We start from the raw sequence: 24,304 nt of genomic DNA, 5'->3' as shown, positions 1-24,304 counted from the left end.
CAAATCCAACAAACAAAAATCGAGGCAATAGAGTTTTCATGGGTACCACTGTAATAAATTCTTCTGTGCAAAATGCCAGTCCTAGAGAAAAATTATAGGTAGCAACATTTCCTAAGGAACTTTTTTCCCAAAGGAGTTTTTTTTTGGGGGGGTGCAGACATTATTGAGAAGTTCAAGTTAACATGAGCATTATGAATGTATCAGATGACATGATAAGAGGTTACATTGAACTTTCTAACACCTATTCTTAAATTATAATAAAAAAACTCATTGAGTTTTTAACATGCCTGCACATTTTCTCATTTTATTCAGGGAGTAGATTTAGGTTTTTCTGGCCTGACTGGATTTTTAAACTGCTACAAGATAACATAAAAATAATCATGGCTATATTCACTGAGTTTGTTTCATTTTGTAAAATTATGAAAAACAAGTTTATCTCATTCAGTCTCTTTAGCATATTGATTCAGTATATCTCCCTTTATAGAGAAGAAAGCAAGGATTTTCACAAGATAGAGCTGAAGACTGATATTGAGTACATAGAATGAAGAGCCCAGAAAGCAACGTCTCTCAGTGTGGCTGGACAGATAGACACATATAAATTTCATCCAAAGGGTTAGTTCTGATTATGAGAACATGGGAGCCTCGGGCCTTGTTTACTTACCCATACCCCTAACAAATTAGTGGGGTTTTTCCTAGAGTTCACTATAGTTTAATAAGCGGGATACACCCAGATTTTTGATTCAACGATGAAATAAAATGAATGAAGGTTTTATTTATATACTCTGTGCTTTGCTACTTCAACTTTGTGCAAATGGAAAGAAGCTTTATTGCATTCAGAGAGAATTAGATTTGGAACTTGGTCAGTGGCGCAAGATAGAACTATAACATATTGATGAGACAACTTTTTATGTGGGAGAAGAATTAGCATTTGATAAAATCACAAAGAAGCAATGGGTAGGGACTCATCAATGTGTGAAGTGACTGAGCACTGATACACATAACACAGTTGACATTGTCTTTAATATTTATTATTGAATAAATGACAGCATGTGAACAAAAGCGTATGCTTTTCACACTAGTGAATACTTGGTCATTAAACAATAGTTAAATAAAAAACACAACTTTATACCATTGGTTATAATTTAGGAAAAAGAAAACAAAAACATCTGGCAATAGACTGGATTAAAAGTTAAAGATTTTATTTTGTGGTTAAAGACTACTTCTACAGTAGAAAGAATAAAAACATAAACATATTAATATAGATTGCAAATTTGCTAGGTCCGGATCTTTGCACTTGTGTTCTCTCCCAAAATAATGGATTTTCTGTGGATTTTATTTTGGAATAGGTATTTCTGCTATGAAGTCTGATAAATGATATTCCCACTCTAAAGAGCAAGCAGCTAGAATGCCACGTTTTTGATGCATATTTTTGCAGCACAGAGGGGATTAAATTCTAAATGTCTCAGCTGTTAAAGGCCCCTTCAGACTTGCCCAAAATGAAGAACAAAGAAGGAGAAAGCTTTCCCTAAAGCAATTCATCAGATCTATTTGGGCACAGTGACATTTTCTCAGAACTTATATGGATAAGTTACACTGAACAGTTCAAGGGTTTGCAGCTGCTTGGAATATTTAAGAAAAAAAATATCTCTAGTTCTTAATGCATTTCATGTGGTCTGACCAGTGCTCAACACTGGCTAATGTTCACTGAGGCTGTAACAATCAGTAGTTATATCGTAATAGCTTTTGTTTCTCGAGAGCTCATTATGTGCCTGGTACTGTGTTCTGCATTTTCCACCCATTGTATCACATAATATTTATGCTTCTGATCTTAGGGGAATGACTGTTTATATTGCATATATGCCATTTTTTTGCAGTATGAAAAATTTGTTGAGCCGAGTGTCATACATTATAAACTGACATGTACTTACTGTTGTTTAATCTAATTGGTGGTTGTTAAATCTAAAGGATGTTCTGACTACTTCAATAAAGGCAGCAGCAATCACTTCCATAAATAAATCATTAGACGTAGAACACATGTGTAAACAGGTAGAGTCTTCTAATTTGCTAAGTGTTGATGGACTCAAAACAGTTACTAGAACAAGCCATAGATGGAATACATTTATTGATGGAATAAGTCAAACAACTTGAAACAAGGCATTGTGGTGTGTTAAATGGTAATTCAAATAAAATGAAGTGATTGATACATTTTTACTTGTTTGGAAAGTGGAGAATATTTTAGAATTGCAAAACATTGCACTTTTATATACATTTATCCTTTCATTATCCTAATGTAGGGTAGATAGGACAGTTGATTGCATCCAACTTCATTTATTTGGCTTATTATCTTTTGTTTTATAATTTTAACTCTGTCTAGCATCATCTCCTACCACTTAGAGTCTATGTATTCTTCTGACCAAATGACTTCAAGGTTTCTGACCAAATTAATGGCCTTTCAAACTGTTAATCCCTCTGCCTGGAATGCCCTTCACATCTTCTCTTGGCGAGGCCCCCGCGGTCCTCAGGATTCTGTTGGAATATCACCACCCCAGACAAACATTCCCTGAACTGTTCCTCCTATACTCACCCTTCCTCTGGCCTCCCACAGCACCCTGTGTATACCCACATTAGCATCATTTGACACCTGGTATTATAGTGTTCTATTTACTGGCCAGCTGCACCAAGTTGTGACTCTTTGGAAGCATGGTGTGTCTTTTATGGTTTTATTTCGGTTTTTTCAGCACCTAGCCAAGTCTACACATAGTATGGACTCAATGAGCGATTGTGGCTTGAAGATGTAAATTCTTTAGTATGTATTGCATGATATACATGTGACACATGCATGTATATCATGCATATTAGTACTTTGTTCACTTCCCCACCTCCCACATCCCTATGACACACACACATTCTCATTGCATTCAGCGATGTGTAGGCTTCTGTCTCATCCATGGTTTTCATTGTAGTTGCTGAAGCTTGAGGTCACGATCTGGTGGAAGTGACTACTAGAAGAAGGCACATGTGCATTGTATTCTGTTGTACTTGTCATCTGGAGCACACAGTGTACTTGAAGGTATGCCTTTTCTAGTGGAATTTCAGAGTGGTTTCATACTAGCACTATGAGAACACTTTCATGCTAAACAAGAAGGGCAAAGAATCAAACCCGGGCAATGTAACAGAAACTGAGCTGGGGGCCTGAGCTGCAGAAGGAACCTCTGTCCACCGCAGAATACCACTCCCAGTGGCACACAGAGGAGAGGGTGTCTGGCTTCTGCTCTCTGGTTGCTCCCTTCACCCTTTCTGTGCTCATTACTTGGTTCCCTTTGATAGAACATGAGAGGCAGACATGGGTTGCCAGGGAGCAGGCTTTTACAACTGCTATTTCATCCTGTTTTGAAATTTCTCTCAAAATGGTTGACTTATTTTTCTCTCATGTATGCATACGTATGTGTTGCTGCACACAACAGTGGATTCAGAAAGGGTATCCACATCTTTGTCCCCAAACCCCCAGCCATGCAATGCAATGTAGCAACCAAGAGAACCAGAGAGCTGTGCTGAGCTCTGAATAAACAAAAGCACAAATCCCATCTGGGTCTCCTTCAAAGCAAGCTGCTATTTTGCAACAAGCTACCAGATGACGATTAAGAAAAAGGTTCTTACCTGTTTACTTAATGGGTGACTGGCCTCTTTGCTTTTATTTAGCCATCTGTTCTGGTCTATGTCCCTTTAAACTTGTAAGATCCATCACTTCATTAAACTGTTACCTTGACACATTGCAATGTTGTGGACATAATGATTCCACAGAGGAGCAAATTAAAACAGTTTTTCATGATTAGAAGGTTAAATGAGGTAAGGCTGTGGTAGTTAGTGGTGAGATAAGGGGTGTTGAGGAGGCAGAGCTCAAGGGACTTTCAGGCGATTGGAAGATTAGGCTGGCGAGATGGAGGGCTGGGGCTTTTCCAAATTATGGGAGGTGAGCAAGAAGCAAGACTGCCTTTGGGTATCACTGACTCCTGGGGTCTGGTTCCACTGCCCATACAGAGGCTGTGACCCTGGCCCTGGGAGGATACAGGAACTGCCTTCAGGTTTCTTGACTTCCCTAGGAGAGTCTGCGAAGAGCAAAAAGAACTAATTCCACCGGGTAGTGGTAAGCTGAAAATGCAACAACAATAAACATTTTGGTCTTTCTCAGACAGTTATGTGGCTTTCCTTAAGTTCGAAGAAGAATCAGGGGGCCCAGCCCAACTATATGAAAGAATATTTTATTGTGTCTTTACCCTGCACTTCATGGCTTCAGCAGTCCTCCTTCTTGCTCTAGACTTACCTTCCACCTGACTCCTTGACAGTTGCTGAAAACTAGAAAGCCAAGGGCTTTATCTTTTTACTATCTTATGTCAGTTCCTGCTCTGACAACTCTGGTTTCTCCTGATATGACCCATAATATTGCCGTCACATGGACCCCAAATCTGAGGAATCTCTGAATTTTCCATCAGCCACTTCTGTCCTGTCAGTAGCCCAAGTTCTATTTCTCCCACCTAAATCAAGTTTCTCACATCATTTTCCACCTTGTTATTTCTTCTTCTTCTGTCCTAGTTTTCATCCCTCATTACCTCTGTCCTAGGCAATTGGGATAGCCTCCTAACTAGTCACTGCCTACCTATACTCTCAGCCTGCTCCAAAGCATCTTAAACACTGATGTTTGATTATAACTCATAACTTCCCCCCCGCCTTTTTTTTCTTTTTTTAAAAATTATACTTTAAGTTCTGGGATACATGTGTAGAATGTACAGGTTTGTTACATAGGTATACATGTGCCATGGTGGTTTGCTGCACCCATCAACCTGTCACCTACATAAGGTATTTGTCCTAATGCTCTCCCTCTCCTAGCCCCTCACTTCCTGACAGGACCCTGTGTGTGATGTTCCCCTCCCTGTGTCCATGTGTTCTCATTGTTCAACTCCCACTTATGAGTGAGAACATGTGGGGTTTGGTTTTCCGTTCCCATGTTAGTTTGCTGAGAATGATGGTTTCCAGCTTCATCCATGTCCCTGCAAAGGACATGAACTCATCCTTTTTTATGGCTGTGTAGTATTCCATAATGTGTATGTGCCACATTTTCTTTATCCAGTCTATCATTGATGGGCGTTTGGGTTGGTTCCAAGTCTTTGCTATTGTGAATGGTGCTGCAATAAACATATGTGTGCATGTGTGTTTATAGCAGAATGATTTATAATCCTTTGGTTATATACCCAGTAATGGGATTGATGGGTCAAATGGTATTTCTGGTTCTAGATTCTTGAGGAATCACCACACTGTCTTCCACAATGGTTGAACTAATTTACACTCCTACCAACAGTGTAAAAGCATTCCTGTTTCTACATGTCCTCTCCAGCATCTGTTGTTTCCTGACTTTTTAATGATTACCATTCTAACTGGTGTGAGATGGTATCTCACTGTGGTTTTGATTTGCACTTCTCTAATGAATAGTGATGATGACCTTTTTTTCATATGTTTGTTGGCTTCAGCCAAAACAGATAAATAGACAAATGGAACAGAACAGAGGCCTCAGAAATAATGCCACACATCTGCAACCATCTGATCTTTGACAAACCTGACAAAAACAAGCAATGGGGAAAGGATTCCCTACTTAACAAATGGTGTTGGGAAAATTGGCTACCCATATGCAGAAAACTGAAACTGGACCCCTTCCTTATACCTTATACAAAAATTAAGATGGATTAAAGACTTAAACATAAGACCTAAAACCATAAAAACCCTAGAAGAAAACCTAGGCAGTATCATTCAGGACATAGGCATGGGCAAAGACTTAATGACTAAAACACCAAAAGCAATGGCAACAAAAGCCAAAATAGACAAATGGGATATAATTAAACTAAAGAGCTTCTGCACAGCAAAAGAAACTACCATCAGAGTGAATAGGCAACCTACAGAATGGTAGAAAATTTTTGCAATCTATCCATTTGACAAAGGGCTAATATCCAGAATCTATGAAGAACTTAAACAAATTTACAAAAAAAAAAATAAATAAACAGCCCCATCAAAAAGCAGGCAAAGGATATGAACAGACACTTCTCAGAAGAAGACATTTATGTGGTCAACTGTCCCCTTTAACAAAACAAAATTTCTTTTGGCTTTCCATCACCTAGCAAACTCAGTATAGATGTATTAGCTTGATATCTGAGGCAATTCAGCATAAAGTTATCATTTGTGTTTCTAGCTTTTTCTCCTTCTTTGTGCTCCAGTAAGACAAACTACTGTACGCCTATGAGTAACTGTATGTATTCTTGTCTGCGTGCTGTTTCCTCTCTCTGGAAAGCTCTGTTCACACATATCTGTCAATTAAAACACATGCATTTTATCAAGCTCAATTTCAAAGACATCTTTGCTTTCTCTCTTCTCAATCAGATGCAGTTGTTCCTGCTTTTCTTCCATGGCAGTATGTTTAGAGGAATGTTCTGCTGCTTGGCATAATTTTTTTTTCCTCTTGTTACTTTTTTGAATCTTACTTTTGCAAATCCTATAGCACAGGCAGACTTTCCTACTCATACAGGGTGCTAGATACAGAAACAGAAGAATGAGTGATGATGATACTGTGTCTACAAGAATGTGAACATCCATTCATTCATTTATTTATTCATTCATTTGTTTCACTCTAATGTTCTTTGAATGCCTGTAGTATGTAAGGTACCATGTTAAGAGCCTGGGATACAGAGATCAAGATGACACAGTACATTCCAGTTCTCTAAGAACTCACAAATCCATGTAGGAAAATCACATAAATAAATACACAGTGAAAAAGTACAACAATAGAAGTGTCTTTAAAGTATGGGAGTGATGGGACTTTACCTCTGTTAGAGTGGATAGGTTGGGGGTCAAAGCATGGTGGTGAGGAGGGGATTGAGCAATTAGAAAAGGTTTCCTGTCATTGGAAATGTCTGATTGGGGTTTTGCAAACTGAATAGGAGTGTACAAGGAATATAGTGAGATAAGGAAGGGTGGAGATGCAATGGAAGAGTTCAAGAAAGCAGCTCTGCTTGCTCTCAGCAGCCCAGCACACTAGGACAATTTGGTCACCAAATAATTATTTTCCATTTACAGGTAAAATATGCTGAATGACAGAATCCTTCGACCCCTATGAAAGAAAAAGAGAAGAATAAAGGAACCTCCTTCTGTGACTGCCTTTGGTTGAAAGTCATTCATTCTTCTTTTTGTTTTTTTAATGTTTTGTAGAGAAAGTCTGTGATTGCTGTGAGCTTCATAGCAGCGTTCCTTTTCCTGCTGGTTGTGCGTCTTGTAAATGAAGTGAATTTCCCATTGCTACTAAACTGCTTTGGACAACCTGGTACAAAGTGGATACCATTCTCCTACACATACAGGCGGCCCCTTCGAACTCACTATGGATACATAAATGTGAAGACACAAGAGGTAAGATCCCAGAGGGTTACCTAGCAGTTGGAGAGTATCCATGGTAACGGCTTTTCTTTAGGAGCCAGAGGGCTTCTAACTCACTGAACTTACTCTCTCTGCCCCGGAGAGCTTGCTTGGGTCCCTGACAACATCTTCTGTCTTATTATTCTTAGACATTTACTGACAAATGTCTAAATCTGCCACCCCTCCTACATTAAATCTTCTGATTCACTGGCTTCATATGGAGTCAAGGAAGCAATTACTTGTTTTCCTGGTGGTTTGTGGCACAACGTACATATCTCTCCATTTAGAAGCTGTGATCAGCAGTTACCAGCTGGAGAACTGGCTGGCTTGATTTCCTGTAGGTCAACTGGTTGGGGAGAGCTCTTTATAGAACTTCAAAAACACATTTATACTCCTTAAAACTCTGTAATCCTTAGACCTGGAGCTAGAAAAGGCCAAGCTGATTTTAAAATTTGCAGTGGCTGCAGAGATAATGGGATTTAAAGAGTTTTCAAATTTAAAGGGGTTAAAATCGTGTAAATCCTATAATCACAGAACCTTTAAATCTTTGTAGCCAATTGGTAGTACAGGAGAGGATGGAGGTATATTGACAACTAGGAAGTGCACACTATGCTAGCACTTTTGCAAGCGAGCATTTGTCTCATAAAGTAAAATAAAAATAATGAACCTCACAAAATATGTGATGTATATAGAAGTGCTTAATAAAATTGTTTTCACTATTCATTTCTATGGAGTTGGATGAATGTGAGTTTAATATTCAGAGACACAAAGTCCAAGCCTGTTTGAAATTGTTGGTAACAAAGGTACAAGCTACCAGTGTGTCTACATTACTAGGGAGAGTCTTGGATCAGCTCCCATCGAAAGGTCATTTTGTAAAGATACTAGAGGGTAGAGTCATGCATGGAAGCTGCTCCTGTCCTGAGAGTTATTCTTAGCATTCTGGGAGGATGCTAAGCTTGGTCTACCCCCTTTTGTAGGCAATCTCATATCTGAGTCATTGCTTCTGGTTAATTTGATTCTTTGAAAATTGTTTCTGTATCTGCAGGATTTACAGGCCTTTATTAGAATTTTATAGTTGAAAAAAAGCACCATTAATAACACATAAATTCTTAGAATCTTTGATGTTTATCCTCTAATTGGTTTTAAATTAATTTTTTTAAAGTGTCTATTGCTTGAATTTGTTGAGTGTCCTAATAAATTGATTACCTATATAAAAATGTATCTCTTTGAGGAGAGTTTGTCTCACCCTCATCTTTTGTTACTTTTATTTCTGGCTATCATTTAATAGTCTATAACTCTACTGTATGGTGTTAATCAATTCACAAGTGCCTGTCACAGGCTGAAAATGAAACATGTGACTAAAATGTCTCACGAAGTATTCTCATACGAGAAATCCCATCAAATATCAAAGACCCTTTCATTTCTTTAAATATTAATGAATTTGATTTCGGAGTGTGAAAGGAAAAACTGACCTATGGATGCAGTTATTTAATTAGTTCTATTAACTGGGCTATCTTTGAAATTATTTTGATGTAGTTTTTAATACAATGATTTTATAAAAGAATATTGAATATCATTTTGCTCCTGCAAAGGTTATTTCTTAGGAGAAAACGTAGTTACTGGAAGGAATTTGGGCTTTGGAAGCACACAGGCATGGTTTGAGAGTCAGTTCTAACATTTAATGAACTTAAGCAGTATATTTGCTTTTGGGTAACTTCCTTAACCTCAGAGCCCCAATTTCCTTATTTGCAAAATAAGGATAACAACATGAGCCTAGCAAAATTATTTTGAGGATAAAATAAGTCGAAGTCTATGAGGTTCCCAGCTCCAAATTGCTATTCAATGAATGAATTGCTTTTGCTTTCTCTGTACTTTCCAGTATGGCATAAAGTGTTCAGTATGAATAACATCAAATTATCACAGTCCAGAGTACCAGAATTTATGTGTACATTTTAAAGATCCTGGACTTGGGGGAAATAAACGCATGTAGGGGTTCTCAATCTCATTAGTAATCGTAGTTTTACAAATTAAAACCACAATGAGAAAAATATTTAAAAATCACAAGGAGATACTAATATACATGAAATGCCAGATTGGCAAAAAATTAAGAAGTCTGACAATACGAAGTGTTGACGAGGATGTGGAACAACAGATACTATTGTATACTTGTAGTGGGAGTAAAAATTGTAATACCCACTTTGGAAAAAACAGCTCCACTGTTGTATTGAGCAAAGTTGAAGATTTACATGCTGCATGCCCAAGCATTTCTAGTCATGGATATCTACACTAGAGGTGCTCATGAACCCGTGCACTGGAAGGCATGGACAGAACATGTAGCAGCATTTTTCCTAGTAGCCGGAACCTAGAATATACCTAAATATTGATGAGTAGGAGAATGAATTAGAGTCGTGCCACATGCACTGGAATACCATACAGCAATGACGATGAAGAAACTGCAAGTATATGTGACCACATGGAAGATAAAGCAAAGTACACAATGTGATTCCGTTTATGGGTCACAAGAAGAGACTAAACTAAATAATGTTGCTTAGGGACATATACAACAGTAAACTATAAAAGGAAAAAAAAAGCAAGGAAATTATTATTATGAAAGGGGGTCTAGCGGTTACCTCTGAGAGGAGTGGGCAGCTTGTGATCAGAATGGGTTTCTGGGGATTTAGCAATGTACTATCTCTTGATCCTGTTGGAGGTTACACAGATGTTCACAGTCCATTTATTAAGTATAAATTTATCGTTTTTGGACTTGTATGTCTATTTTATTAAAAAATTCAAAATATATTCTGATCCCAGGAAGGATGTTTATTTACCATTTACCATGGGGAAGGAATCATACAAAACAATTCACCGAATTCAGCAGCAGGAAATAACTAAAAAGAAGCAATGGGATATTAAGCTATCTAAAGCAAACTAGGAATATTTGAAATAGGCAATTTGATTTTCTGTGAAGACTAACAGACACATAAGCAACTTATTTCTCTAGTTCTGGTCTATGCATGATAGACCCCATATTGCATCATGAATGCAGGTGATAGAGCAGAAAATTTTGCATGAAAGTTGAAAACATTAGAACACTCAAAGGGAATGACAGATTTTCTCCTAAATTCAAGTAGTTCTAGGCTAAATCGGGAGAAAATAAAAACTTTATGACTTTTTACCACCCTTCTCATTGATTTCATCCTTTGTTCTGACAGTCCCACCCCTACCACCATGTCTGTGCCATGCTCTTACTCCCAAATGATTGTGCATTTGTTCTCACCGTAATGTCCTCAGGCGCAATCCGTTGCAGAAATGGTTACATTAAATAAGAGACACAGTATGATAAAGCTTTCAAGAGCCAAAGTAATATAGCTGAAATGATAGGTGGTGAGTTCAGTGTTCTAGGACAAATAGCTTAAATAGTGACCACAAAACCATGCTTCAGAGATTATCACACACTAAGTCCCTATTCATTCTATTCTAATTCTGAGAAGGTCAATAGGCTTAGCTGAACTGAGTCAGGTGATCACCAAGCTGATCTACTTATTTCAAGATCTTGGCCCTTAAAGTTTTCTCAGAAGACTTTCCCCTTAAATGCATATGGTTTCTGGAAATTACTAAACTTCTTAGTATTTTTTTAAATATGCAGGCATGCCAGCAGTGATTTCCAGACCTAGAGCATCTGCAAACACCATGGCTGTTGATGATGGGTTTACTGCCTGATGCTTCAGCTTGGCCAGAAGTTGCTGTAACTAGTCATAGATTTTATGAGCTAAAATGATTACAAGAAAGAATGTCTCTTTACTACTGTCTAAAGAAAAGTGGAATGGGAGGCAGCAGAATTAGGTCAAACATCTAGTGGACACTGTGGAGTGTAGGGTTGCTTAGGAGCAAAATCTGATTCTTTAGTTGTCTTTTAAAAATAGATGACTCTGGTCCCTTTGGATTGGCACAAGTGAAAATATAGATGGTTTGTGAATCTATGACAGCCTGCCCTGAAAGCCCCACATATAGTAAATTATACCCAGTTTAAGCTCTGCTTCATTTTATCAATTAATCTGTTTTTTTTTTAAAATAATCTGTTCCCAGGGGAAATACAAAAATTAAAATAAAAGGAACACAGGAGAGATGTGGTTTTGCTTGTATTTCAAGCTGTTTATTTTTTTCCTTGATGTAGATCCATAAAAAAGAGCATGTGAAAACTGTGATGACTATTATAAAGGGGTTAAATAGAAAGATCAAAATATTCCTCCCACTGTAATAATGATGATCTAAATATAACAGAGTTGGTGATTGGCTTTAACTCTTTACCCAGTCTCCCCTTCACTTTCTCAATGACTGTAAGCTAAGGTTCTTTTCTATGGGGGAGGGGAAGTCTTGAGAAGCAGGGAAGAAAAATGAGTGCCAACTAACTGGGTGAGTGCTGAAATTCTGAAAGTCTTCGCTGGCCACGGAGCCCCAAATTTCTCATCAACACATGTTTAAGCTGATAGCAACCATGATTTCAAACCAAAGCTTGGATCAGGAGTGATTTAGATTTTGCAACAGACCCTGCCCTCACCTCCCTGCTGTGTCATTGCTGTGTCTATAATGCAATCCCCCATTTTAAAAATGACAATGTGGAGATTCCACCTATAGCATTATGGCAGAATTACTGTATTATCAACTGGCTTTGGATGTGGTAAAAAGTATATGTCACCCATGTGTTTTTCCAGAAAAAAATTAAAAACAGAAACGTGCTTCACAATATCCAAAAACCCTATTTTCCCCTTGAAACAAATACTATTTATTTTAAATTATTAATTATAGCAGACAGAGGAGGTATAAAGGACTAAGGTAGTCCAGGGCTTGGTTCAAGGTAATCTTGCTTTCTCTTGTTGAGATCATGGCAGATTTTTGGGAAAAAGGAGAAAATGAACTTCAAGCTAGGTTCTATTTGTAGTTGCCTATGATGGACTCAGTCATTGTGTTGTCTTTTTTGTTGTGTGACCTGGTGTGAAGACATTGCTCAGAGCAAGCAGCCAGCAGTTTATTTGCATTTACTGCTAGACGAAAGGATCCAGCTTGGGTGATCAACAGGATGCCAAGGCCAGATCTTTCTGGTAATCAGTGAGGGTGACAGATGTCTTCCTTAGACCTGATAGGATCTTCCCCTTAAGATGCTGGGGCTACAGAGGATTTCTGGTATTTGGGGAAGAGTGCCCTTTCCCTGGGTGCCTGAAATGTGCCAAGTGGAGAGGTGCAAGATTGCTAGAACACAGGAAGCAAGTGCAGGGCTGCATACTGACTTACTCGACAATTTAATGAGGCTGAAGTATGCCTCTTTAAAAAATGAGAACGTTTTAAAACCTCAAGTAGACTAAATAGGAATATTTAGGATCAGTTGCTGTGACAGACAGGCCACACTAGCCTAATTAAAGATGTGCATAACATATTGATGTTGCAATAGAATTTCCCAAATTATGGCTATAGTAACAATTAAGGAAGAGAGCTGACTTTCTTGGTGATAAAAGCACACACTCCACACATTTAAATAAATGTACACATGTAACTAAAGCTGACATGAATAGGTTTTCTATATTTGGTAATAGAGGCTTTGGGTTTTACGTAAGTATATTGAGAGCAATTATATGCAAATGTATGTCCCGAAAGTTTAAAACTGATCCATTTAATTGTTAATTAAAATCCGAACATTCCCATTTATGTAATCGTAAAGCAAAATGAAATTTGAGTATTAAATGTTATAGAAAAGGAAACAGCTAAATTAACATATAATAAATCAAAACTTTGTGACTTTTTACCACCCTCCTCATTGACTTCATCCTTTGTTCTGACAGCCCCACCCCTACCACCATGTCTGTGCCATGCTCTTACTCCCAAATGAATTTGACATGTGCGTATTGGATTTGTCATTTTAAGGATAATTTATCATTTTTCTCAAGTATGAAAGGATATATTTTTTGAGTGGAGAAGAGATGACTATGTTTCTCAGTCTGGTTGTGAAATAGCAACTTTCAATCAATGACCATATCTCCAGACAATCTATGAGTGCCAGATGAGAAGGACAGATGCCACAGTGGGTTGGAATAATTCCAGGAAGCTTTTGTGGGAGAGGTGAGACATGTGCTTTGGAGAAAGATTTGGATGGGACAGAGGAAGAAGACAAAGCAGAGTTGGGTAAAAAAGCAAAGGTTCAGAATATGTATTGTGCATTTTCCTTCAGCCCCTATGACTCCCGGTAGGCCAAGGACACTACATGGAAAGCTACAGTAAAGCCCTAATGTCTATGCTGGTAATCATCATTGCCTCACACTTGGTGGATCCATTTCATACCTTTCTCTGGATTCAATACCTTTAGTCCTAATCGTGTGGCTCTTCTTTTTGTTTGGCTGGTTATCTAGTCTTGTAGCGCTCTTACCTTGGCCCTACTGCCCTGCATACTATGTAGAGGGTCACTTCTAATAATGCTTCTCTCTGTGTACCCCTGACATGGACACAACTCCCCATTTCCAAGGGGCCCCTGAAGTACTGCCCAGGCCTCTGCAATCCTCTGACTTCCAGAGAAGGAAGTCAGGCACATGTACAGGTAATACATAGGTCAACCTGCCTGGAACTTACTCTGGAATATAGAAGAATATAGAAAATGCATTCATTGGGTAATTATGATCTAGGAATGTGAGTGGGATTATGGAAAGACCACACTCCTATTTAGACATAGGAGTAATACATACATGCAATATATATATACATTCATAGTTATGAATCGGTATATACAAGTATATGGAAAATACATACATGTATGCATGCATGCAACATATACATGCATACATGTTCACAGATCAAGTTCTAGCTGCTTAAATACTAACATACATAGAATATATACAACATACTATGTTATACATTAAAAATGGTATGTAAAATGGTGTGTAAATGGTGTAAAATGGTATATACACACACACACACACACACACCATTTTATATATATATATATATATATAGTCAGGTAGGTGTATATTGTGCCTCTTGTGGTTGTCTACTCTCCACCTTCCCTTTATTAGAGAAGGTGGCCCTTCCTTTTGACCACAAGGGTGAGCAGAAAAGTCAGGCTAGTGATTGGTCAATCAAGTGATTGGTTGAGGGGTGGGCACATGGCCCAAGATGAGCCATTCTGAAGCCTTCTCAAATTTTATTATGTTTTTCTGGGACACACTGGCAGGAAAGGCCCCCTTTTCTCTGGTGGTAAAGCTGTTGGGATGTGATTCTCTGGATGTCAGTAGCTGTGTTCCCAAGACAGAATGAGACAAAGATACTGAGAGAAGCAGAAACAAGTTGCAAGGCTAATGTGAAGACCCAGACAACACTTCAGGTCCTGAGCTCAATTCTTGAAGGCAGCCTCCCCTCCCATCCCCCATGGTTTGGGTGTATAAGCCAATATATTTGTCTTCTTTTTACTTTTGCTGGTTTGAACTGTTTTTGTCCCTTGCAACCAAAAAAGTCCTAGCCGATATATTGTAGTTATTTTACAGCCACCGCCACCAAATGTTCAGTAACTCATCTTTAAACAAGGTGCCATCTGAAGGAGGAGAGGAGTAGTCTTTCCAAATCTGCACTCTCAAACCTGCTGGGGGGCCAAACACAAGTCACATCCATCAGTCAGTGCAGGTGTCTGCAAGGGGTGAACGCTGTCTATCTTTCTGCTTAGGTGCATATTGCTTAGTAAACTAGCTTATCCTTTTGTGGTAGAAAAATGAAGGTCAATTTCCCAAGGTTATAGTGCCAGAAAATGGCCGGACAAGACTGACTACTACCTGAATTGCTACTCGTACTCAACTGATAAATCATATAGTTTTATTATAATTGTTAGATGAAAATTTCTCTATTGCTGTGAGGCATCAGCAGTCAAACTAGATTGATTTTCACTTTACAAGTCACATTTTTTATTGATGAAAAATCCATTATTATCATAGGTTTTAATGTAGTAATTGGTTCCTCAGGAAGATATACCACAGTTTTATTTATTACAGAGCCTTAGGTAGAAAAGTCCCCATTTGCCGACTATCTTGTTAACGCACTTGAAAGGGGCCTATTAGAAATTCAACTATCAAATTACCTCATTTGTGACAAGCAAAGGAAAACAAAACAGTGTATCTATCACAAATACCTTGATTTGAGGGTTGAAAAAGATGATAGAACTCATGTCCTGATGTAGAGAGTTTTTCTATAGCTCTTCTCAAGCTGATGGCCTGGCAGAGTGATTAGTGCGAAAAGCTTTCATCAAATGGCAATTGGTATTAACCAAATACCAAATATTTTGAAAAGTGCTTATTCTGTTCCAGACATTGTGCTAAGGATCAGCAATGAACTGTAATTTAAAGAAGTGTTAAAATTGGGGTTCACCAAAGAAGAGAACAACATGGACCCAAGTTAGGAGTATCCTGGAACAATACCACCTAGAAGGTGTTTGCATTGCAGCCTGTAATGATGATGGCTGAGTAACCATCTTACACAAGAAATTCATTTCACTGTTCTTAAGAATAGTGAACATTCAAGTAATTTCAATTAAACAGTTATATTTAATGTCTAAAAGGTAATTTGTCACTAAGTAGATGGCATCAAATTGTGAGTTCTTATTTTTCAGAGTAGCCTTACAAAGGCTTATTCACAAAAGAAAGATAGCCGTTACAGAATATTTCATTTCAAAAATAACTATGTGGTTTTATATCAAATGTTATCCGCCACCGCCCCCCACCCCCCTGCAAGTTTGGGAAATAGTATGTCTGGTTAACTGAGTCATCTGACTAATAGGCATTTGCCAAGTATTTAATAAATAGATTATTTATTTATTCATTTATTGAGATGGAGTCTCGCTCTGTCATTTAGGCTGGAGTTCAGTGGCACGATCTCAGCTCACTGCAACCTCCACCTCCTGGGCTCAAGCGATTCTCCTGCCTCAGCCTCCCGAGTAGCTGGGATTACAGGCACCTGCCACCATGCCCAAAAATTTTGTATTTTGTAAAAATACAAAAATTACCTCTAGAAATACCCTGCTGTGGTGTTTCATAATATGTGTATTTGTGTATTTGCTCTGTTGTCTTCTTCAAATATGAACATTTACGAATCCCAAAGTATACCTGGTTCAAATGATTTTGGATAAGGGATTGCGGGCCTGTGTCAAACACAGACTATAAAAATGATTAAGAATGAATAAAATACATGGGAAGCAAAGTTCTAGCAAAAATAAAATATCTCTGAAAAATAATTGAATATAATGACTAGAAATAAATAAAATTGTAATACCTCAGTGGTTAGGTTAAATGACAGTCACTGTGTTAAGTATTTTATGTGCCATTTTCTCTTTTAGCTCTTACGGAGTACATACTATTTTACTGATTTAGCTAATTTTTCAAGGCCCCCAAAGTATTGATTCTATGCTAGTGTCTTTCATTGTCCTGTGTGGCAAAACAATAACCTAAGACTATCCTAGTCAACAAATTCCTTTAAATGGTTTCACAGAGTGTCTGCCAATTCATGAAGTCAGTAAGTTCATGGGATCCCGTTTGTTGAATTTACTACATGCAACGCACTGTACTAGGCTGTGAAATTGTAAAAAAGAAAACGCTTTTTGCCTAGGGATAAATAAAATTTTTTCATAATGTTAAAGGCTAATAAGGAAGGTAGAATAACATGTGAAAGATTATTTTAACTCTTAAATGTAGTCATAGAAAGAAAGTTTGGAGATAATACTTCAAAATATTAACTGTGATGGTCTATATCTGGGTTGTAAATTTTAGAATTTTTTTAAAAAACATGTTTTCCAAATTTTCTACAATGAGCACATATTGTATTTATTACTAGAATTTTTTTTTTTTTGAGATGGAGTCTCATTCTGTAGCCCAAGCTGGAGTGCAGTGGTGTGATCTTGGCTATGACCTCTACCTCCCAGGCTCAAGTGATTCTCGTGCCTCAGCCTCCCCAGTAGTTGGGACAACAGGTGTGCACCACCATGCCTGGCTTAATTTTTGTGTTTTAGTAAAGACGGGGTTTCACCATGTTGCCCAAGGTGGTCTCGAACTCCTGAGCCTGATCCGCCCGCCTTGGCCTCCCAGAGTGCTGGAATTACAGGCGTGAGCCACCATGCCCGGTTGAAGAAGTATTTTTTAAGCAATGTATATCTGTGAAACACTCTAGAACTTTCACTATCATTTAAAGAATAGGATTTAAAATGTCTAAATAAATATATTGTTTGGAATACTTTAAAAAGTGAATATTCTCCCATTCCTTAAATGTGGGTTTCTCCTAGTGACTCCCTTAATAGGACTACAATATGGAAAAGAGAATAAATAGTAACTATGGTGGAAAGGCTGACAAACACTATCTCAGCTAAGTGATCAAGGTTAACATCAATAGTGACAAATGGTGTTGGTAGTATATACCCTTGGTATGATGTGATGAAACCGACACTTTACCACTGAGGCCATCTTCCCCAAATCCCATAAGCCTGTTTAATCATGAGATAAATATCAGACAAATAAATATTGAGGGCCGTTCTACAGAACACATGATGACAACTCCTCTAAACTGTTAAGGTTATCAAAAACGAGGAAAGTCTGAGAAACCCCCACAGCCAAGAGTGTCCTAAGGAAACATGACAACTAAATGCAATGTGGTATCCTGGATGGGCTCCTGAACAGAAAAAAAGACATTAGATCAAAACTAAGTATGAGTAAAGTATGGACTTGAGTTAATAATAATTAATTGTAACAAACGTATTATACTATACGAGATGTTGATAATGGAGAAACTGAGTGTGGGCTATATGGTAACTGTCTTCTCAATTTTTAAATAAATCTGAAACTATTCCAAAATATAAGGTTTGCTTTTTTTATTAATTATTGCGCTTTCATTTTTTTAATTTTTCACATATATATATTTTTTATTATACTTTAAGTTCTAGGGTACATGTGCACAACGTGCAGGTTTGTTACATATGTATACATGTGCCAAACACCGCATGTTCTCACTCATAGGTGGGAATTGAACAATGAGAACACTTGGATACAGGAAGGTTTGCTTTTAAAAAAGGTATTTAGGTTTTTGACCTGTGCATCTGGAAGGTTGGAATTGTCATTGACTGAGATGGAGAAGACCATAGGAGAAGGTGAATTGAAAAAATTTGAAGTATACTAGTCTAGCTCCATAGGGCAGGGATGTATAAGATATATGCATTGTGAATACATCACTGTTTTAATGTTCTGTATTTAATACAATAAATATTTTGGCAGGGAAAATAGTGAGTATTCTAGAAATAATTCCTGTGCTCTTTAAGAAGTACAAGTTCTTCAAAGATTCCCCAGGAACAGCTGTGCAAGTCAGTGTGGCTTTCTAATCTCCTTCATCTATACTTACACACTATAACAGTTTTTTCTATTGCAATGCAGCCCAAGTTTTTTGCAAGGTAAATTATTTGTGATATTCTTAGGAAGAAAAGGTAGAAAGTAAATAACTTTTTGGTGGCTTGGTATGGTGTTGTATTTTGCCAATAACTATTTCTTTCCGATAGTGTTTAATGGTATTTATTGGATTGAAGAAAGTTAGCTATCTTTCAGGTATCTTTCCCAGAGCTCACAGGACAATATTTCCAGCATGCTCCCGGAATGGTAGACATGCTGAAAATATTGTCCTGTGAGCTCTGACAATCTAGTACTTGTCACAAATAATTATTTTTACAATTATTATTACTATTATTATTATATTATTGCTACCATTGGTATACATACACACACACATATATATATATATATATATATATTTGGTCTTTTTGTGCTCTTTATTTTGTTTCATTGATCAACTTTTTTTGGTAAACGCTGTTTTTATATAATTGTTGCTTGTAGTATTAGACCTACTTCTTTTTGCTCATCTTTTTTCAGAAATCTTTAATAAATTCGCCTCTATATGAATTTCAGCATCATTTTATTAAGTAGATGGGAAATCTTGGGTGTGTCAGAAAACTATTTGCACAATAATGCTGTGTAACAAATCACCCAAACTCAGTGGCTTAAACAATTGTTTATTCTTGCTCATGTTTTTGTGGACCAGTTGCCATCCAGGCTCAGATCGGCTGTGCTTAGTTCCAAAGCTGCAAGTTGGGTCCTGGTCTGTTTCATGAGTCTCTCTTCACCAATGACCATTGAGCCACCTGGGGCATATTCTTCTCATGGTGGAAAAAGCACAAAAGACTAAGTTCAATCTTGAAAGCACATTGCAAGCTTCTGGTGGCCTCACATCTGTTAACATCCCATTGATCAAAGGGAGGCCCAAAATGAAGGGGGAGTAAAGTGCACTTCACCCACCATGAGGTCAAGTCAAGTTACATGGGCAAGTCCAACATCAATGGAGTGGGAAGTATACTCCTCCTATGAAGGTGAGAGTAGAGAGAGTGACTATTTGCCAAAAATAATTTCATTCACCATTCTGGTGGAATATTTATGGGAATTGCATTAAATGTTAACTTGAAAACAGACACTATTAGAACAATTGCCTTTTCTACTAATATCTTATCTACACAAGTAATTGTTAAGTAATTTGCTAAAAAAGACTATGAATGTACATTTCAAGTAGACTTTCTGTGGTATCTAGTAGGAGCTTAAAAAATGTTTGCTAAACTGTTATTCATGGATATTTTGTATTTTTCTTATCTTGAGTGCCAGCTCTTAAAATGATATGTGTAACTATTTTAGCATGCAAAAATACTATTAATTTTATATATGTTTTCCTGCATTTGGTTGCTATACTGAACTCTTCTAATTAAGTTCTGGAAGTTTTGGGGTTTTTTTGTTTTTGCATTGTTTAGGTATGCAATCTCAATGTTTTTAAATAATCTTTTTCTCATTTCTTTTCAATATTGATTGCATTGACTAGAGCTTATCAAACAATAGTAAACAATACTGTAAGATTTTTAAAGACAGTACTTCTAATGTTTGCTCACTTAGTGTAAAGCTGACCTGACCTAGTTTTCTTTACCGTATTAAGGAAGAATTCAAATGTTTTTAAAATTATTTTTCTAAAATAATGCCTATGTGTGTTGAGTTTTTATCAGATGACTTCCTGGCATCTATTGAAATGACTGGATGATTTTTCTCTTGGAACTTCTCAAGGTTGTATTTTCTTATTTTGAACCACCACTGCCAATTAATTTCTTTTTTTTTCATAGTGTGTATATTAGTCATGGTTCTCTAGAGAAAAAGGACCAACAGGATGTGTATGTATATATGCATATGTGTGTGTGTGTGTGTGTGTGTGTGTGTATGTGTGTATAGAGAGAGATATTGAGAAAGAGATATTTTAAAGAATTGCCTCATGAGATTGTGGGAGTAAGCCAGTAGGCTGGAGACTCAGAAAGATTTGCAGTTTGACTCCAAAGGCGATCTGCTGGCAGAATTCCTCTTTGCTCAGGGACACCAATCTTTGTTCTATTAAAGCCTTCAACTGATTGGATAAGGCCTATCCAGTTTATGAAGGATAATCTGATTTACTCAGAGTCTACTGACATAAATGTTAATCTCATCTACAAAATATCTTCACAGAGCATCCCATTTTGAGAAGCAGCCTCGCTGTGTCGCCCGGGCGGGAGGGCAGTGGTGCAATCTCGGCTCACTGCAACCTCCACCTCCTGGGTTGAAGCAATTCTCCTGCTTCAGCTTCCTAAGTAGCTGGGATTACAGGCACCTACCACCATGCCTGGCTAATTTTTGTATTTTTAGTAGAAACAGGGTTTCACCATGTTGGCCAAGCTGGTCTCAAACTCCTGACCTCAAGTGATCTGCACTCTTCAGCCTCTCAAAGTGTTGGGATTACAGGCGTGAACCCCCCATGTCTGGCCCAGAATAATGTTTAACCAAATATTTGGGTACTATGATGCAGTCAAGTTGACACATAAAATAAACCATCACAATGTATAATTCTTTTAATGAATTGTTGAATTTGAATATTTCTCAGAAATATTCTTTGGGTTATACAAAATTATTATCCCATATAAAAGAAGAGGCAGTTGAGGCTAGGATAGGTAATACAACTCACCCAAAGTCACACATGCTCAAATTGGCAGGACTGATATTTGTCCCTGGCTCCAAAGCCCTAGGTTTTAGTCATATAATCAAGTACACAGAAAGGACATCCAATATGCTGATACATTATTCTTCAGACTGACCTTACTTCCTTTGCTCAGGAGTCACCTGCCTATAACTCTCATATGTGATTTAATCTTGATTGTTTTTGTTGAATTGGGGAACTTCACGAATGAGAAGTAGAGGAGTTGAGATTTTTACTTTCTGGCATGAGCTGCCGTTAAACTGATTATCTCGCTGCAGTCCACATCTGGACCAAGTACAAAAGTGAAGCCTGACTTCTTACTCTGTGGTGCTGATAGGAATAACAGCCACAACACCACCATTTTTGCCATCTTGCTGATGAATTGACCTCATATTTCTCTACCTACATTTTTCAAAATAGTGCTCTTTTATGAGTTACTCAAGCCCCATTTTAAAAGCAGTGTGGTTGATAAGTATGTTTCATACCTGCTTGTACTGAGCTTTTTTAACCTTGTGCTCTTGAAATCATATGAGCTTTTGGACACTATGTATTCAGTACAGACTTTCAGAGTGAAAATGTTGATTTTCCCAAATTAAAGAACTAGGGGATATAGTAATATATGCTCTCGATTTTGAATTAGGTGGAAATTGACATCGTTTGTCAGAAATCTACTGAGGATAAAAATGAGGTAAAGTTTTAGGTGCTGAGCTGTGTGCCAAATAGCCCTTGTGTTTCTTTCTTGAACACCTACTTCAAAGAAGCAGATTTGCCTTTGATATCCCTGGGAGCCACATGAATATGAACTGACTCCAATTGCCCTCATCATCTCCAGAATTTATTTTTTATTTTTTTAGGGCATGAGTCTGCGGTCAATTTGCTTATTTGCTTCTCCAAACCAGCATGATCATTATAATTCTCCTTTTCATGAAATAACCCACTCAGCCTGTTGTTAATCCTACCTAGAGGCTGGGAGTGGAGTCACCTAACATGAGGGCATTCATCTCTTCAGTAAGTGGTGTGCTTGTGTCAGAAATTTTTATGCAGACAAAAACACAGGAATCATCGTGGCAACAGAATAATATTCACCACCTGAGCCACCTTGACATTTCTCAGCTAGTAGGAAGCTTTCTTTTTTCTTTCGTGCTTTTAACATAGAAGAATGCCTCCTAAGTTTTGCAGGCTACATAGTCATGCCCATGAGCCTCCTCTTTTCAATGCATCCTGCCCCCATAACCATTTTTCTCTGTAAGTGATGTTAACTATGCAGAAAGCCAATTAGGAGATTCTACTTAGAATTCCTTCTCTTAACTGTTTCTCAAGCTTATGTGGTATAACTGCTAGAAAAAGATGTTTGAAAAATAATAATATATTCTATATTGGCCATTCAATGTCTTACCTTCATGCCTTAGCTCAAACTGGCAAGCTTCTTTATGCCATCTCTACATGTAGAAAAAGTCTACCTATTCCTTAAAATCCCATCCAAAGGCCATTTCCTCTGTGGTGGTTTGCCTGTTTCACCTCCTTAGCAGTCACGGCTCTCTCTCATGAGTCCTTTTAACACTTTAATGATAACTAATAATTATAAACACATGGATCATTCTTTAGGTTTTACAAAGTTTGTTGACACATCATTTCATGTAACAAATAATCTTGTGGCTTTGATTATATTCTCCATTTTTATTCTCTTTCTCTCTCTTTTTTTTTTTTTTTTCGAGATGGAGTCTTGCTCTGTCACCCAGGCTGGAGTACAGTGGTGCAGTCTCTGCTCACTGCAACCTCCATCTCCCAGGTTCAGGTGATTCTCCTGCTTCAGCCTCCCAAGTAGCTGGGATTACAGGCATGCACCACCATGCCCAGCTAATTTTTGTATTTTCATTAGAGACGTGATTTCACCATGTTGGTCAGGCTGGTCTCAAACTCCTGACCTCAGTTGATTCACCTGCCTCCCAAAGTGTTGGGATTACAAGCGTAAGCCACCATGCCCAGCCTATATTCCCCAACAATGGAGAATATTAAACAAATAAACACAGGAGGGTTAAGTAATTTTTTTTTTCTTGAGACGGAGCCTTACTCTGTCGCCCAGGCTGGAGTGCAGTGGCATGATCTCAGCTCACTGCAACCTCTGCCTCCTAGGTTCAAGTGATTCTCCTGCCTCAGCCTCCTGAGTAGCTAGGATTACAGGTGCACACCATCATGCCCGGCTAATTTTTGTATTTTTAATAGAGATGGGGTTTCACCATGTTGGTGAGGCTGGTGTCAAACTCCTCACCTCATGATCCGCCTACCTCAGCCTCCCAAAGTGCTGGGATTACAGGCGTGAGCCCGTGCCAGGCCAAGTAATTTGTTAAGTGACACACAGCTGTCCTCTGTCTTCTGACATCAAATGTCTTCCTGTGCTAGCTATATACTGTTGGTCTCAAATTATCATTATCTTAGCCAACCGTTCTGGAGCACATTTGTGTGCCAGGCATTCTTCTAAGTGGTTTATATGCAGCAGCAGTAATAGCCAACATCTTCTTGCCAGATATTCACTTAGTCTTCAAAGCAACCCTATGTAATAGACACTATTATTATTCCACCATTTAGAAATGAATAATCTAAGGGACAGGGAAGTTAAGTAACTTATTCAAGGTCAGATAACTACAGGAGGCTGCTGCAAGTGTCAGTCTTTCCATATCCAAAATCTGGTGTCTTAGTCAGTGAAAATGCTGCAAAACCTCAAAATTGACAGAGGCCACCCTTTAGACATAATTGCTACAGGAATATTGAT

General features: G+C 37.9%; 1 protein-coding gene across 2 annotated transcripts in view; it reads left to right on the top strand.

Moving 5' to 3' along the window:
• The window catches only part of ST6GALNAC3 (ST6 N-acetylgalactosaminide alpha-2,6-sialyltransferase 3), a 557,467-nt gene that overhangs the window by 232,479 nt on the left and 300,684 nt on the right, over positions 1 to 24,304 (top strand). Inside the window, exons 1-2 of one of the 2 annotated variants that reach the window (XM_055367849.2) lie at positions 2,980 to 3,070; positions 7,249 to 7,443. In XM_055367849.2, coding sequence (XP_055223824.1) covers positions 3,017 to 3,070; positions 7,249 to 7,443 — 249 coding nt within the window. In that variant the 5' untranslated portion in view covers positions 2,980 to 3,016. Of the gene's footprint in view, positions 1 to 2,979; positions 3,071 to 7,248; positions 7,444 to 24,304 lie in introns of those variants that run through there. The other variant, XM_004026000.5, reaches the window with a different exon arrangement.

This window comes from Gorilla gorilla, chromosome 1, assembly GCF_029281585.2.
Source record: "Gorilla gorilla gorilla isolate KB3781 chromosome 1, NHGRI_mGorGor1-v2.1_pri, whole genome shotgun sequence".
Taxonomy (NCBI): domain Eukaryota; kingdom Metazoa; phylum Chordata; class Mammalia; order Primates; family Hominidae; genus Gorilla; species Gorilla gorilla.
The sequence above is the reverse complement of the archived record's forward strand: the minus strand, read 5'-3'. Positions and strand labels throughout refer to the sequence as shown.